This window comes from Procambarus clarkii, chromosome 64, assembly GCF_040958095.1.
Source record: "Procambarus clarkii isolate CNS0578487 chromosome 64, FALCON_Pclarkii_2.0, whole genome shotgun sequence".
NCBI classification, from domain to species: Eukaryota; Metazoa; Arthropoda; class Malacostraca; order Decapoda; family Cambaridae; genus Procambarus; species Procambarus clarkii.
This window is the reverse complement of record NC_091213.1, coordinates 10,727,637-10,746,452: the sequence shown is the minus strand read 5'-3', so window position 1 is coordinate 10,746,452 and position 18,816 is coordinate 10,727,637. Positions and strand designations below refer to the sequence as shown.

At 37.3% G+C, this 18,816-nt stretch overlaps 1 protein-coding gene across 1 annotated transcript in view; it reads right to left on the bottom strand.

The window, feature by feature from the left end:
* Positions 1–18,816, bottom strand: part of LOC123769066 (protein turtle) — a 153,686-nt gene that overhangs the window by 17,689 nt on the left and 117,181 nt on the right. Inside the window, exons 3-5 of the mRNA XM_069309182.1 lie at positions 3,432–3,631; positions 1,119–1,229; positions 153–356 (exon numbers count right to left, since the gene is read on the bottom strand). Coding sequence (XP_069165283.1) covers positions 153–356; positions 1,119–1,229; positions 3,432–3,631 — 515 coding nt within the window. The remainder of the gene's footprint in view (positions 1–152; positions 357–1,118; positions 1,230–3,431; positions 3,632–18,816) is intronic.

Genomic DNA, 18,816 nt, shown 5'->3' with positions numbered 1-18,816 from the left:
AAGAAATAAAGTGCATTCAACACAAACTGCTTAATAATTAAATAAATAATCCAATTGACTGAAATTTATCGCGACAATTCACGTGGCAATTTTATATTTTTCCTGTAAATGACTAATTCTTAAGTTATTGAAATATATTCGTATAGACTCACAGCTCATGTCGATGGTGACGGAAGCATGGGAAGCTTGGGTTAAATTAGAGTTGGAGGCCCGACACGTGATGACCCGGAAGAGGTGGTGGCGAGTCAGGTTAGGCAAGGTCAGGGTGTTTCTCGTGACCTGGCTGCTGTTGGTCTCGCTGATGGCATCAAGCAGTGACCCTTCGTGCCACCAGGTCACACGAGGGGAAGGCCGGCCTGTGAGGGGTAGGCGGGAGGGAGATGGGAGAATTATGAGGTTAGAAGTGGTAAAAAAGGGGAAGGAGAAGGGGAGTAAGTGGAGCGAGAGAGGAGAAGGGGAGGGCGAGATTATGAAAAAGGGAAAGATTGGTTGGTAAACGGAGGGAGAGAGCAGAATTGGTGAGAAAAATGAGATGTGAAAAAGATATGTATCTCGAAACAAATAATGAAGAGGACGGAGAGAAAGTAAGAAGAGAGGGAGAGAATAAAGGCACGGAGAAGGACAGTACGGAGATATGGGGAAAAATGAATAAAGATGGAAAAAAAGAAAGTTTCATGACACTGTGACAAATTTATATTTTTTGTTCCTGGGTAGTGTTTTTTTCTGATTTCTTATGCACCAAAGTATTGAAAATAACAATGATTTTTCCTTCATACTTTGTTGTGACTTTTGCCTCAAACAGATTAAGGAAAGACGACTTGAAGGTACCTAAAGGATGCCGACATATAGTAATAACAATAATTATTTTTTTTATTAAAATATATACAGAAACGGTAAAAGTTAATACATAAAATGCATACTTAATAAAGCTACTATTACGCAGAGCGTTTCGGGCAATGTGTCACACACACACACACACACACACACACACACACACACACACACACACACACACACACACACACACACACACACACACACACACACACACACACACAAATACGTGGCTTAAGAACAGATGTGCAATCCTTCCAGCACAACTAGGGTAGTGCACATACCTCCTGTGGTCTGGCAAGTTAAGACGAGGCTGCCTCCTAGAGAGTAAGGTCCAATCACCCCGGTGACCTCCACCTCTTCTGAGTTTAGGATAGTCACCCTCTGTGGCGGAACTGTAAGATGAGAGATTATGATGGATATAGATAATGAGAGAGTGTACATGCTGTGAAGTTGGAGATAGCGTGCTGGTGAGGGAGGGAAAGTAACATTCATTGGGAAAAAGGCAAATAATTAGGGATCTTATTTGTAACCTCATAACCTTACACTTAGTGGGGGCTGAATTCTAAAAGCCAATAATTTATTTATTCATATTTTATCAGTCGTGTAATTTTTCGCAGTCTTTTATTGCTCTTATTCTCGTCATTAATATCGTATCTTTAAAGATATTGGGGTATTTTCTCATGAAGCATATCTACCTGTATCTTTAATTATGTGGGTGCCATCAACTGGTATATGTCGCCTTGTTCTATGTATTTTTAAACCTATTATATCAAGTTACCCTCAAGTACCTGTGTATATATATACATGCTTGTATGTGTGTGTGTGTGTGTGTGTGTGTGTGTGTACTATATAGTCTGTGTTTGTAATAAGCGTTTATGTACTACAATGCGTACAATGTACGTATTGAAGTACAAATAAGTCCATAGAAACATAATCAATGGACGCTTGTTTTATAACATAAATTTTCAACTCACATTTGATATATTGTGAAAGATTTTAGTATTTTTTTGGATTTAAAACGACCTCTCGCGAATAGAAAATGGGCCTTCAAGGGACACAGTTTCCCCCATAAAAAATGATGGAGCTGTACACCATCCAGTATCCATAAGAAAAAGTGTAGGGGAACAGAGAAAGAGTTAGAGATTGAGAGAGTTAAAGATAGATAGATAGACAGATAGAGAGAGAGAGAGAGAGAGAGAGAGAGAGAGAGAGAGAGAGAGAGAGAGAGAGAGAGAGAGAGAGAGAGAGAGAGAGAGAGAGAGAGAGAGAGAGAGAGAGAGAAAGAGAGAGAGAGATAAACTACTAGCCAGAGATATGGATATATTTCTGACAGATAATGAATTTCTCTTTTAAATCACTATAAATTGTGATTTATAGTGATTTAAAAGTAAATACATACTTCAAATACTTAACTACAAATACATAAACATTTGTAAGAGAATAGCAAACTAATAATTTATCTTTAGGATTTCAAATCAAACAAGTACGTATCTTTGCCTTGTGAACAAAGTCGAGCTTCTTGTTTACCTCGAAGAGGGCAAACAAACACCTCTCCCTATATCAAACAATCTTATAGAAGACACGCTAACTATATCATTACCCTAGAATGATTCTAAACAAATATTCGTTCCATTAAGGATCAATGTATATCCAGATTATATCACCCTTATTAGAGGAATCGGAGGATAACTATTTAATATAATGTTATCCTATTAACGAGTAGATTACAAGTTGGTATAATATTATGTCCTTCATCTAGTTATTTCTTAGAGTATTTATTTTTAAATTGGAGTTTATTGGAGACGAACAATGTTTGTGACTGATAATATGATTAGTATTTGCAACATATTACCTCCGTAATGAATTAACATTCGTAATATTTTAACATTTGTGTCATTCTAGAATATATTATTTGTTTTTTTGTCTCTGTACCCAAAACCATTTTTTCACGTTAAGTTCGTGTTTTATAGGTTGATATTTTACCCCTATTAGTTTTCCTATGGCATATGACTCAATAATTGGTTCACAACCTGATCCCACTTATTGATGAGCTGAATGAACAGAATTAAGGAATGATGCCCAGTCAACCCACCCTGTGCATGGTCGAACCTAAGCAGAATATGCATGCTCACACAGGTCAATATTGACTGGCCATTCAATATTCTCTTGTTCTCATGCTCACACTCCTACGCCACTCAATCAAAAGATTTCCTTTCCAGGAGGGTGAGATGCCCTGCGGACGATTTTTTCTATTGACACCATCGATTATAGGTTCCAATTGCAGGGGGAGAACTTAAAGTCGATCGTTCTCAATACTCACCTACAACCAACACTTTTTGTTTCTGGTGATAGAGAACCTGAAGGAGGTCTCTCGTAATACTCACCAACTCCCAGGAGACTCATCCCTGTTCCTCTGTTAATGAAGACCCCGAAAGCTATCTCCGTAAGTAATTTAACGTCCTGGAGACTTTCCTTTATGTTTCGGACGATGGAAGTTCCTGAACGAGATCTCCCTCATTTCTTAGTAAATCCCATGAGACTTGTGTGTTTCTGATGGCAAACCCCTTTTGAAAGCGATTTTTCTTACTACTCACCAACAACTAGAAGATTCACTCCTGTGTTTCTGGTGGGGGAGGACCTAAAATCAACTCTGCAACGGTAGATGCCGTCGTCATCCGCCTGGACATGAGTAATGATGAGGCTCTGGCTATGTGAAGAGACGTCGAACTGGGCCCTGTCTCCTAACGCCGACCAGTGCACCGAACTCTCCATGGACCCACTTCGGGAGTCGATGCTGTTGAATATATACGAAATAATATTTGATTAAAGTTTTATTTTTTGTATTTCCAATACAAGAAATATCAAGTATGAGAACTGCAAGAGTTCTCACTGTCAAATTGGCTAACATTTTAATAATATATAGTATGAATACAATATGAATACACAATACATAGTATCTTCTGGATACACAAATTTATTAACACATTTTGAATTCACATTTTATATACATTATTATAGTTTGAAAGCACACGTTAATTATAGAAACGAGGCAATGCCTGGTGAATGCCTTTAGGGAACATAAGATTTTTTTAAATAAACTTAAGTCCTGAAAATAAACAATATAAACCTACTGAATATGATATTCCTACTAGGAAAATAATTTAAAAAATAAAACCAACAATATTCCATTTCTGTCGGCAATATAACCATCCTATATGAGTTCGACCATCCACACACCCTTCCTCTCTCGGGTTCTTCCTTCCAGACGAGGATAAAAACGGCACTCGGATATCCGTTGTCGGAAACTTTCGTTCATCGAGGCAAACATCAGGTGACCAGCTGAACCGTTATCAACATGATACGTTCTTTTTGGATCTCTCTTCTACAAATAAACACTTGAACGATAATTAATGACAGCAAAATACAAGTCAGAAAAATCCAAAGTCGATATTTGATCTTCCTTAAGACAAAATCGAACGATCACTCCCAGATGGTTTGGAAGCCTGGGATAAAAACAAAACTGTCGTAAAGACAGTAAGATTTATCTTAAGGACCCTTTGTCGGAACTTTACCGCCTGAGAGAATACTAAGGGTCCCACTGCCGGCTTTTTCCCACCTGAGACAAAACTCAGTGACCCACTGGTACTGTGCCACCTATTGCGACCAGGCAAAAGTAACCCCAGAGAGAGAGAGAGAGCGAGAGGATGGAGACCAAATATTAAATACCGTAGAAAAGTTCCTAGAACGGATTTTCCACATTTCTTGAGCAATAGTTACCCCCTTTTCATTTGGATTCACAGAAAACGATGAGCTCATGTTATGAGGATTGCCACAAGATTACCACAAGGTTGTCCCAACAACCTTGTTGTTGACAACAACCTTGGGACAACCTTGGGACCAAGGTTGTCCCAAGGTCTCATACGAGGCTCGATCCAACATATCCTTTTATTATACACAGCTTGACGTCACTGGAGAGGAAGTTTTACCAAGTTTAAAGGCAATGAAAGAAGCTAAATGAGTGTTTATAAACTTTCTGCAAGAGAGTTCACGTGCTAAAGTTTTGCCCTCGGTTAATATAAGAGAGGAAGTTTGCAGAATCTGGGTAGAAATGCCTATTGGTCTGGCTTAGACCAGGTATTCTTGTGGCAGCAAATTGTACCTGGGGGAAAATTATTGCCTAGGAAATCACACCTGGGGAATTTTTCCTTGACAATTGTATCTGAAGAATCTTACCTGGGGAATCATAATACGTGGAAAATTAACTTTTTATATATGTTTTCTGCTAATTATACCAGGATAGTTACTGAAGAAGAATTATTAAATACAATTTCAAAGCGGAAAATTATGCCTGTGGAGAATTATAGATAGAATGTTGCCTAAGGTAGCTTTTTGATTATTTGACCATTGAATAGGTACCTCTAATACATGGTTTCTGATCACTTGACCTGGAGTTTTGATTAAATGAACTCTAGCACATGACCTCTGACCAGTGACCATAAAATCTTGCCTTTGGCGTCTGACTCTTGACCTATGACTCTTGATAACTTATGAAATTCAAGCCCCCTGATCAGTGACCGCTGACCCTTTGACCTCTCACCTCTAACTTACTTAAATAACTAATGCTTCGGTTGAACCTAATTCAATTGCTGTTTTCCTGTTTTAGATTCTCTACTTCGTGGATTATGTATCTATGTGTGAGTGAGTGTGTGTGTGTGTGTGTGTGTGTGTGTGTGTGTGTGTGTGTGTGTGTGTGTGTGTGTGTGTGTGTGTGTGTGTGTGTGTGTGTGTGTGTGTGTGTGTGTGTGTGTTAAGCTTGAAATGTCCCCAAGCCTATGTTGAATTGTAAATACTATACCCGTTCCAGGATTCGAACCTGGACCGCCAAAGAACTATTCCCCTCGCAGTTGAGTCCTATAACCACTAGGTAATAGCTGGCTAAATAGTTAAATGAATTAGCAGCTAGGGCAATGGTTTTCTGGCAGCCCAGGATCGAATCCTGGAGGGGTTACAGATTATATAATGATTACATTGCATATATATAATGTTCTCTGATTGCTCCCTATTTACTTCTCCGCGGCTTTGGGTCACCTCAACTGCTCTGGAGTTGGTACCCTCCCTATATTTATATTTACATTTATACACATAATTGTACCATTACTAATTAATATAAATTAATACAGAGGGATTAGCAAAAATTAAAAACAAATAAGCATTTACATCTTTCCTAAAGCCACTAATCACGTAGGAATACGTTTTTATGCAGCTGTTTGTCCACATCAAATAAACTGAACTAACAGCGTCAAAGAGTTTGCACTATAACTGTACGTTTCTGTGTTGACACACCCCCAACCTGGCGAAGCCACACCCACTACATCCTGAAAATCATCATAACCACACACACACCGAGCTGCCAAAACCTCACCCACAGTAAACACTCACAGAACCACACTCACATAACCATGTTCAATGAGCCACAGTAATAACACCCACAGAACCACCACAGCAATATCCATAGAAAATCCATAACTACACACACACAAAGCCATCGTAACTAAACCCACAGAACCACTAGGAAAATCACTATATATACCCCCATCAAACACCGTAATAACACAAACAGAACCAGGATTTCCACACCCACAGAACAACTACAACTACACCCACAGATGCATCATAACCACTCCCACAGAACTACCATAACAACTCGCACAGAACCTCCTTAACTGCACCGACCGTAGTCATACTTTTCCTCACAGAATTACTATAACCACACCCACAGAACCACGCCCACAGAACCACGCCCACATAAACCCCGCCTACCCTGAGGGTTGCCCCAGTATTCAGACATTTCCATTTCCCACCGCCCGTTTTTTATTGACAAAATTTTGCATATGTGTGATGGGGCCCATCCACAATTTCCTCAGTCAAATACACAAAAATCTAAAAAATTTATTCTAGAATGTTTTGTTGCGTCAACTCCACAGAAGCATTTGGTCACAATATGGGTGTGTGGCACGGTTATATAAAAAATAACAATTTCACGCTGAACTTTCACAGAGAAAATTTTTTACATTCAGCAAACATTTCAGGATTTTACTAGCGAATGTATTTCGGTTATTATTAAACATATATATGTATATATATATGTATATATATATATATATATATATATATGTATATATATATATATATATATATATATATATATATATATATATATATATATATATATATATGTATATGTACATAGCAAACGTATGTCCATTTATACATACGATATAAACAGATTGTTGGACTTAGAGGTTGGCAAGTACGTCGCTTAAAGCCCCTAATACCCAGAGCCTAAAGATATATTTAAATATATATGTATATATATTATTTATATGAAGAATTTGCTAAGAGTATCTTCCCCTTTTTATTCCATTGATGAATCGTCTCGTTTATTCATATTTTGTTCTTCAAGTTCTTGTAAGACTTTCTCGCTTATTCTGTTTCTCACCTCCGTTTTTTTTTGTTTATTTTAATTTTCCAGTGGCTATCTCAATTATGTAAATTAAACTCTCGCCTCCTATCTCTCCACTTATAAATGTTCCCCCAATCAGTCAAACATTTGTTTACGGTCTTATGTCTCATGTTTATTTGCCTCGCCTTCCACTTCCCTCCTTTCCTGTTGCCCTGTTATCTTCTTTATTGCTTGAGTCACTTCATCTTGACGGAAATTCTCTGTTTCAGTTATGTTTCTGCTTTCATATCTTGTTCTTCCCCCTCTTTGTCCCTCTTCATCTTTATTATTGTGTCGGTGTCTATGCATTATTAACCATTTGTTCAATACACGCACGCCTTCCTGTGTGTGTCTTGCAGGTCCTTGCACTACCATGCATGTTGTGTTTGTGTGTGTGTGTGTGTGTGTGTGTGTGTGAACTCACCTAGTTGTGTTTGCGGGGGTTGAGCTCTGGCTCTTTGGTCAGTGTGTGTGTGTGTGTGTGTAAAATGCTGGATGTTATTAAAGGGCCGTGTAACAGTGAACAAACACCGACTTTTGATCGAGGAGCAGTTTGTAAAAACAAATTTTCTCTCGTTTTATTACAATTCTATTTCTAAAATTTTGAAATAAGGTAGCTTTCTTCTAAACAATTCTATGTCTAAAGTTCTGTCCTGAGTATGTCTTCTTTTAAATAATTCCATTGATTTACTGCTGTTACACAGGAGTTCTTTCTAACATCTATGTAGCTCATTTATGTCTCTAGTTTACATCTCTAGCCCCCACGTTATACTGTTCCTCATGTAGAACATTGCTTACTATCGATTTTGTCAATTTCCTTTATTTTCTATATCGTAATCATGTCTCCCCATACTCCTACATTGGGGTGATATTCATATACCTCAGTATTTCTTCTTATCTGTTGAAGTGTATTTGTGAATAAATATAAGCTCTGAACATAACGATCGTCATCCAATAATACGTCTTTAAATAATAAAACACAATTACCCTCATTTGTATAATTTTACATCTATTCTTTGCTTGCATGATCATGTTATTCTTAAGAAGACTTTGTGTCTCGAGAGTCCCAAGGAGGTCTCAGAGTTAACTAAGCTTCTTAAAGAATCGAATAATGATGGCATCTGTTTAACCAATTACGACAGTTTCTTTAGAAGTCATCTTTACTGATATTGTTAACGAGAAGGTCGTAAGATGAAGCCAACTCTTTCTTCTCAAGGCGACGTACCGCTTAGGGAAATCTGTAAAAATCTAGTATTATAAACTCCTTTTACGAACACATAATTGGGAGCTTGGTATTAGGTTTTGTGTAACGAGCAGGAGTTGGAGTTTAGCTCTTAATGTAATCATTTCCTATTTGTTCACGACCATTAAATGTAAGGGACGTGAACTATCAGGTGAAATCGCCAAGCCATGACAACTATGCAGTTCACTTTTTTTCTTCTTTGTCATACATTACTCATCGGTGTTTGGTCTGTCGACCGCTGGTGTATTATCTAGGACATCATCACAGCTTATACACACTTCAATCCTGAATGAATTAAAGAGGTATATTAAGCATTCAAGTTCTCATGCACCTAGAAATCGGGTACACATCCTGACGTGTGCGTCCCCCCATGTAAGGCATGAAAACTTCCTGATCTTCAATCACTGATAACCACCAAAAAATTAACTTCATTAACAATATGAACGAAACCATCACAACACTCGGCACCTGAGCCAATGGTAGTTATTGTTCTGATATCACACACACGTTCGCTGGTGGAGCATCACAAATCTAATTACCTTCGTAGTAATAGATACACAGGATACATATATATATATATATATATATATATATATATATATATATATATATATATATATATATATATATATATATATATATATTATTAAATATGACCGAAAATGTAAGATTAATAATTCTAACACGAATTTTCTCAATCTTTCGTACATTACGCTTCACTGTTGGAGGTAAATCAAAAATTAATTCTCCAAAATTCATTTTTATTTCTAGTCTGACGCGACACGGGCGCGTTTCGTAAAACTTATTACATTTTCAAAGACTTAAGTTCACAAATACACAACTGATTAGATCTTACGTATCTCCGATTTTATATCTACATTTGAGTGAGGTGGGAGGGGTGATGTGGCATTAACACAAGACAGAACAAGAGGGGATATTAATAGGGTATTAAAAGTATCAACACAAGACAGAACACAAACAATGGGTATTGAATAGAAGTGTTTGTAGAAAGCCTATTGGTCCATATTTCTTGATGCTTCTATATTGGAGCGGAGTCTTGAGGTGGGTAGAATATAGTTGTGCAATAATTGGCTGTTGATTGCTGGTGTTGACTTCTTGATGTGTAGTGCCTCGCAAACGTCAAGCCGCCTGCTAAGCGATAGCAGGCTGAGAAGTTGGCTGAGAAGTGCGTTCTGGCTACTAGGTACGACATATATATATATATATATATATATATATATATATATATATATATATATATATATATATATATATATATATATATATATATATATATATATATATATATATATATATATATATATATGTGTGTATATATATATATATATATATATATATATATATATATATATAGATAGATATCCTGTGTGTCTATTACTGGGAAGGTAATTAGATTTATAATGCTCCAACAGCGAATGGGTGTGTGTGTACTCGCCTAGTTTTATTCACCTAGTTGTGCTTGCAGGGGTTGAGCTCTGCTCTTTCGGCCCGCCTCTCAACTGTCAACCAACTGTTACTAACTGCGTGTGTGTGTGCGTGTGCGTGTGCGTGTGCGTGTGCGTGTGTGTGTGTGTGTGTGTGTGTGTGTGTGTGTGTGTGTGTGTGTGTGTGTGTGTGTGTGTGTGTGAGAGAGAGAGTGTGTGTATCTGCCAGTCTGTCTCTCATATTACTCTCTGTCTCACTGGTTCTAGGACTATCCCCTCCCCCGCCCCCCCCCTCCCGAATTCTTTCGACCAAGCATACAAATCACCCAAAGCACCGAAAAATTGCACCACAATAAAAACACTATTCAGGCATTTACGAGAAGTGAGATCGAAGGGCTATCAGAGGAAACAAGACATACCGTATTTTTTAGCAATATGGCAGGAATGGATTCTAACCCTTTGGCGATGAATTCATCCCCGCTCTCGTGATACATTGAGTTCGCTATATATATATATATATATATATATATATATATATATATATATATATATATATATATAGATATATATATATATATATATATATATATATATATATATATATATATATATATATATATAGAGAGAGAGAGAGAGAGAGAGAGAGAGAGAGAGAGAGAGAGAGAGAGAGAGAGAGAGAGAGAGAGAGAGAGAGAAAGTGTTTTCGTGGTCAAGAAAATAATTACTTTCATTCTCAGCCGTAAATCCTAAATCTGCCCATTTTCTACCTTGCAGCGGAAGTAGAATATGGGAGCGTTACTTTCTTCCTCATTATTCTGTTCACCTAATAGTAACTAGGTACCTGGGAGTCAGTTTCTAGGGGCTGGATAACAGACACATACACATATGCAGACATACACACATGCAGACACACGCACAGACACGCACTGACACACAACATACACACACACACGCACACTCACACGCGCACACACACATACACACACACACACACACACACACACACACACACACACACACACACACACACACACACACACACACACACACACACACACACACACACACACACAGCTGAGTAGGGGCCTGGCATGCTGAGTGGACAGCGCCGTAGACTCGTGGACCTAGGGTCCAGGGTTCGATCCCGGTAGCCGGTGGAAAAAAATGGGCAGAGTTTCCTTCACCCTGATGCCCCTTTTACCTAGCAGTAAATAGGTACCTGGCAGTTAGACAGCTGCTACCGGCTGCTCCTGGGGATGTGTGTTTGTGTGTGTGAAAAAAAAACTAGTTAGTAACAGTTGATTGATTGATAGTTGAGAGGCGGGCCGAAAGTGCAGAGCTCAACCCCCGCAAGCGCAACTAGGTGAATAAAACTAGGTAAATACACACAAACACACACACACTGCATATAATACACTCACTCCCTCACGTCACAAAACCCCAGAGGATTGACTGGGAACCAATCCATAACCACTGACCTTGGTCTTCCAACAGTAAGTAGCAACCTGGGAGTAAAACCGATTGTTGATCGAGTCCCAGAGGAAAACTATTCGGGTGAAACCATGGGATGGGAAAGCTCTCAGCCTTGTAAGTGGTACAAAAAAGTACCACTTTTGCAATGATTTACGTTCTCATGTATTACTACAATATATTATTAAGAGTTAAAGACAGACACGGACATAGACAGACACAGACACGCTTTATGACATGACTCGAGGAACATGTGACATGAAATATGTGATAATATGTGAGAGTGCACAAGTCTTTTTTGCCCAATCTATGTAGCACCTACTTGTACCCACCTAAATTCGTCTTTTTAAGAGAGAATGTCTGTCTCTGGCCATGGTTGGGGCGAGACAATTGGGGGGATAGCTTTATTAAATTTTGTATGATTAATAATGATTTTTTTCAGGAGTGACATATCTGGGGTCGGCTCTGTGCTCAAAAATCCCTTTTTCACGAAGTTTATGGATGAGTACAGTTGTGAGTACAATGCAATTTGAATAACAGATAACAGATTTGCGTTCTAGGGCTAACCATTTAGTTACAGTGATAAAGGCAGTGTATAGGAAAAATTGTTACAGTGATGGAGATTATAGAATAGATGGAGATTTTAGAATATAGAAGAGAAGGAAAAAGGGGGGGAAAGAGACAAGGGAACCATCTCTGTTCTAACACCAAACAGACCCGACTAGAAGTGTCCTAACACGAAAAGCACCCAACCACCCTTCTTCTAACACACGCAAAACCCTCTCCTTCCTTCCCAACACCTCTCTGAACGAACAATACAGACCTCCAGTTTCCCATTCATGCCTCCCAGAAACTCTTATCTTGCTGCCCTATACAGAATAAATCCGCCGCCGACATCCAATACTCCCTTGAATATCAATTTCTGAGAGCGAGCCAGCAGTGCTGGGTCTGTGATTGTGTGTGCGTGAAGTGGAACGATTAACGTTGATGCAAATTATGAGTTATATATTACCCAGGCGAACCAAGGGTTTGTGGGGGAAGGTGTTGTGTAGATGATAGGGGGGGAGGTACGAATTCGAGAGAGAGAGAGAGAGAGAAAGAGAGAGAGAGAGAGAGAGAGAGAGAGAGAGAGAGAGAGAGAGAGAGAGAGAGAGAGAGAGAGAGAGAGAGAGAGAGAGAGAGAGAGAGAGAGAGAGAGAGAGAGAGAGAGAGAGAGAGAGAGAGAGAGAGAGAGAGAGAGAGAGAGAGAGAGAGAGGGAGAGAGAGAGAGAGAGAGAAAAAAAAAATCAGACATAGACAGATGTACAAACAGAATCAGAGACACACAGACACTGCGATAGACGCAAACAAAGAAAACAAAGTTAAAATTTGATTCAATTATCACATAATTCTGTAAGCATTTCCTGCGATATTCTGGGGTATACACCCTCTTTAACCCCAATATAAAAAAAATGTTGACACGATATATGCTTGCCACAATGTATCCAAAATGATAATTGATTCTGTATATAGCCTTCACTGTTTTCTCATTTATGATATGACATTAATTAATGTTAATATGATTTAATTTAACGGCTCTCATGCTTGGGATATCAGACATTTATTGATAATGCTTTAACATTATTATGATATCGAATAACAATAATTATTATTATTTGGTATCATAATTATTTAATTTCGGTTTTAATTTTGATTATTTTAACATTCCTGGCATTGAACATTTTTCTGTTAGTATCGAGGTGTCAAATAATTATTTCAGCGAATAGCTTATAATTCATCAATTTTCTCTCTATCTTTATATCTCTACATCTCTTTATCTATATATATGTACATATTTGTATATGAACATATTTGTATTTCTGCACCTCTGCATCTTTAAATCTCTATATCTCTCTATCTTTATCTCTTTATTCCTATACCGCTCAAGCTCTGAATCTATATATCTCTTAAAATTCCTCTCTCTTATGCATTTGTGAATATACTTCACTTCTAAAAAATATTGTCCCAATTGTTTATAATCGACCTGTAGAATGGACGCCGTTGGCTTTGTTGGAATGTTAAGTACCTTACATATCACCTGGAACAATTGATAACTCATAAGTCACCTGGAATAATTGATGCTCTTATTACTTCTACTACTACTACTACTACTACTAATAATAATAATAATAATAATAATAATAATAATAATAATAATAATAATAATTATAGGAATAACAATAATAAAGATATTAATAATTATAATAAATGAATTTTCAACCAGAAGCAGATGTATATCGTGAAGTTATCCCAAATAACACGCATATCCCAGTTTTCACATTCCACTCTCCATGCCAAAAAAGACCATAAATATCACACCCTGGCTTTAAGGGCCATTTCCTTCAGTTTGACTAAACCTCTCAGGAAGTGGGAGACTGAATTTAATTTCTCCTCTTCACCTCCGCTACATGACCTGTGTCTGGACTCAAGCCTGCAAAATATCTGGGTTACGTTAAGTGGAATGGATAATGTATACGGACATTAGTTTTCTGCTGTATTTTAGCTCACTCTGTGTTCGATGAAATGCGTGTAATGGCCTTGTTGACTAGGTACTGGGGTATTTGGAGTCATTAGTCGACGTCATTGGTGGAAACACTCGACATTCTATGTCGAGGATCAGTCTTTGTAATAATGAAAAGTGTGTGTGTACTCACCTATTTGTGCTTGCGGGGGTTGAACTCCGTCTCTTTGGTCCCGCCTCTCAATTGTCAATCAACTAATGTACAGGTTCCTGAGCCTACTGGACTCTATCATATCTACACTTAAAGCTGTGTATGAAGTCAGCCTCCATCACATCACTTCCTAATGCATTCTATTTGTCTACTACTCTGACATTGAAAAATTCTTTCTAACGTCTCTATTTTCCTACACCTATCTTCATTACATCACATTTGCTTGGGTTAAACTCTAACAACCATGTGTACTCACGTAGTTGTACTTGCGGGGGTTGAGCTTTGTCTCTTTGGTCCCGCCTCTCAACCGGCAATCAACTGGTAGTGTGTGTCTACGCATGTGTGTGTGTGTGTCTGTATTTCTGGATATGTGCGTGTATGTATTTACGTCAGTCGATATGTCTTTATTTACTATTAGTGCCTGCAACACAGAGCTGTTAGCTCTGGGAGCCCGCCTTTCTAACCATCGGTTGTCTAATGAACTGACATCTAACTCAATTTTGTCTATCATAGCTAAAATACATTTTTCTCCAATACACACTGAATGTTGATCGTAATAGCTGTTTAACTCCCAGGTACCTATTTACGGCTAAGTAAGCAAAGGCATCAGGTGAAGGAAAAACCAATAATTTCTACCTCGGCCGGGAATCGAACCCGGGCCCTATGGACTACGACTATGAGGCGCTGTCCGCTCAGCCGCATGTGTGTATCTGTACGCCTCATTGTGTTTTCACATGTAATGAAAATATTATCCTCAAAATTTGTATCACAATAAAATGCATAATAACAATATATTATTTACTATATAACGAGGCAAACTAAGTTATTATTTGTAAGAATATTTATTATTATTAGTATTCACGTAAGTATTATTATTATTATTATTATTATTATTATTATTATTATTATTATTATTATTATTATTATTTAATTATAATTATTAATATTATTATTTAATTGTTATTGTTATTTATTTATTATTAATTATCTATTAGTATCGCTATTATTGCTCTATACAAACAGATTATTCCTACAATTGTAAGAGTTTTAGGGGATCAGAGCTCTTACTGATACATTTGTAGTTTATTTCCTTGTTCTTACTGATTCTTAGTATTTTTAAGGATATTTTCATCAATAAAAAATTTCATATAAATTACTTGGAATGTGTTTGTCGGCGTTACCCGGGTCTGTCGGTCCTTATGTCTCTCTCACCTTCAATATTACTAGTAAAACAATAAGAACATGTGCCAGTATGTTTTTATAAGTGTCTAAGAGTCACCAGAACGCTGGTTCAAGTCGCCCCATTGTTCCAAAATAATTTTCTCAATATTATAATCCTTACTACACATAAATTAATCACATTAACGTGTGTCAGTTTGAGTCACTAACACCAAGGTAGTGTGAGTAAGTTAGTCACGTTAGTGTGATTACTGTCTGTGTTTAAATGACAGAGTCAGAGTCCATGAGGGGATTGTGTGTGAAAATTCTGGTAAGGTTTCAGTAGGAGCTTCAGGAAATCCTGGCGTGTGTTCAGTAGAACTCCAGGTTGCAATCTTTAACCATGTCGTGGTCTAGTGGCTAGCGCGGGTGCGTTGGAAAACCCTCCGCATAGGTTCGAACCCTCTTCTTGGCTCCTACGGATTTTCTCGTGATTATTATTATCGTAATCAAATTTGAATTAATATTATTATTATTATTAATATTATTATTCCTATAATAATTAATATTAATATGGCTATAATTTAGAGGCCTGCGTGCTGAGGATAATCGCGTGGTAATATGTAATACCTATAATTTTACCAGGCTCACTTCAAGTTATATTATTCCCTTAATTATAATATGATTTTCGTGCAACAATATTTTCTGGTAATAGGCATTACTATCACTCATAAAAACACACGTGATGGGAAAAGTATCATCCAATCAAAATTTAGAGTTGTAATTGAAGTGGAGATATTACCATTACTGCCAATCACTTCCCAGCCCGGCAAAAGTTGTGAATACAATTCATAGATGGCGCTGATGAATTCGTGTCACAAATCCCTACTTGGCAACTGGGGACGTGACAATTCTGCTAATAATATTCTGATACTCTAGTTCCTGCATAAATTTGGATGGCATATAGGCCATGAATTTTTTCCCCCTCATAATCCTGCTTTATATATGGATATCTGTAATTTATACCCATGGCATTGCAATTATTCAGGGGACCTAATTTATTTGAGCGAGCGTTCAAATATGGCAGGATTAAGCAAGCCTAGCATCCAGGGGCAGGAACGTTAACCACTCTGATGCATGCATTGTATTTATCATGTTTGAGCGCTCATCTGGGAGCTTAATATTTCCGTGATGTTTCTCGTAACTCGAAATTTTGTTGCTGAAAATTGAGTGGCAATATTTTGTATTTATTTTTGCCAACGAAAATGTAGGATTTTTTTGTTCATATTTTGGTATATTTGGTATTAATATTGGGAATAATATCGGTGAGTCGAGTTAAAATATATGGATGGTATGGATTATGTTCTTTGTTAATAAGGAAATTCGTTATTTCGTATATTTACATTGTTGCACACATACACTACTTCGTGTGTAAATATTTCTCACCAACGCTCTTCTCATACTGACACTCACCCACACACTTCACCATACTGACACCACTCTCACCACGTCACCTCTCTACCTCAACATCACCGCAACATCACTACCACAATATCACAGCTACCCCGTAACTCTCTACCAAAAATCACCGTAGCTTTCTACAACAATATCGCAATAGCTCTCTACCACAACATCGCAACATCACCGTAGCTTTCTACCACAATATCACAGCTTTCCCGTAACTCTCTACCACAAAATCACCGTAACTTTCTACCACAATATCACAACATCACCGTAGCTCTGTACCACAATATCGCCGCATCAAAACAAAAATGCATCACGGAACACAATATCAGAGTTGCACTTTAATTATCATATTGTACAGCAGGGCAATGAATGCCTTTTATAGTCCCCACTCTCTAGTTTTGACCATTTACAGAAAAAATATATATATTAATAATTCAACATAATTATGGTTATTATTATTTTGTCCACAGCGTTTTTTATGGGGTTTGCGTGTCGTCGGGAATTTCTTCATCTCTGTGGAAATGTACTTTGAACCCCCCTGGTTGCTAAAAGGGGTATATATATGTCCCTAAATTACTCTCGGAGGAATATACTCAAGGCGCGCCTATGCGTAATATGATATATGCTCCTATATATCATGGATAATATGTCCAATTGGTTTATATATCATCTATACTGTGTTATGCGTTTAACTTTGAAAATATACACACAGAAAATTCCTTTAATAGTTTAGTGCAATCTGGTATGCTAATTACCTTCCCAGTAATTAAGCTGTAGATAGCTTATGATAGCGGGTGAATGAGTATTAACTCATTATTCGTATGTATTTGGCTCACCTCACAGCTCGCAGCCTGTCATCAAGCTAGGCTCGTTAAAGCTTCGACCGTCTCCCCAAAAGGCATTCATAAAGTTTAACGTATTGTGTATTAAAAATAGATTTTTTTCCCATTTATATATTCAAGTTATTATATATTAAAGTTCAATGTTTAGCTAGGCGTAGGTTTGTTTAGGTGTTTAGATTCTGTTGGCGATTATTTGTATTTGACGAACATGGGTGAAGCATTTACACCGTTGCGTTTCGAACAGAGTTCGTCAGCCAAGTACTGGTCGAGAAATGTTCGAATGCCATCAGTTGTGAGTCGTGTGTAACAGTTCTTCCTCATTTAACAAAGCCCAAATGATCGTTAAACCAGCCGGCCAAACCCCCTATGAATGACATACATATACGTCGTACCTAGTAGCCAGAACGCACTTCTCGGCCCACTATGCAAGTCTCGATTTGCCTAATAAGCTGAGTGATTTTCTTTATTTTCAAAATATTGTTTCCAATTGGTTTATTTGATATATTATTATTATATTATATTAAGAATTTAAATTATTGACTTAGTTATGTTAGTTTAGGTAAGGTTAATATAGGTTAGGTTAGGTTAGGTAGGGTTGGTTAGGTTTAGTTATATATCTACGTTAGTTTTAACTCAAATAAAAAAAATTAACTCATACATGATGAAATGGATAGCTTTATCATTTCATAAGAAAAAATTTCGAAAAATATATAAATTCAGGAAAACTTGGCTTACTAAGCAAACCGGGCCTTGCATAGTAGGCCGAGGACTGCATTCTGGCTACTAGGTACAACATATATATATATATATATATATATATATATATATATATATATATATATATATATATATATATATATATATATATATATATATATATATATATATAGGAGCGCCTGATTGACAGGCGCTCCTTTAACAAGCCTGGCCTGAAGACAGGCTGTTAAATCCGTACGAGTTCATATTGAAAACTTTTTCCTACTCAAAGTAAACCAAACAGCAAAAAACACTGTTTGAAAACAGTAAAGAAAGAATCTCTCTCTCTCTCTCTCTCTCTCTCTCTCTCTCTCTCTCTCTCTCTCTCTCTCTCTCTCTCTCTCTCTCTCTCTCTCTCTCTCTCTCATCATCATTGTCGAATATA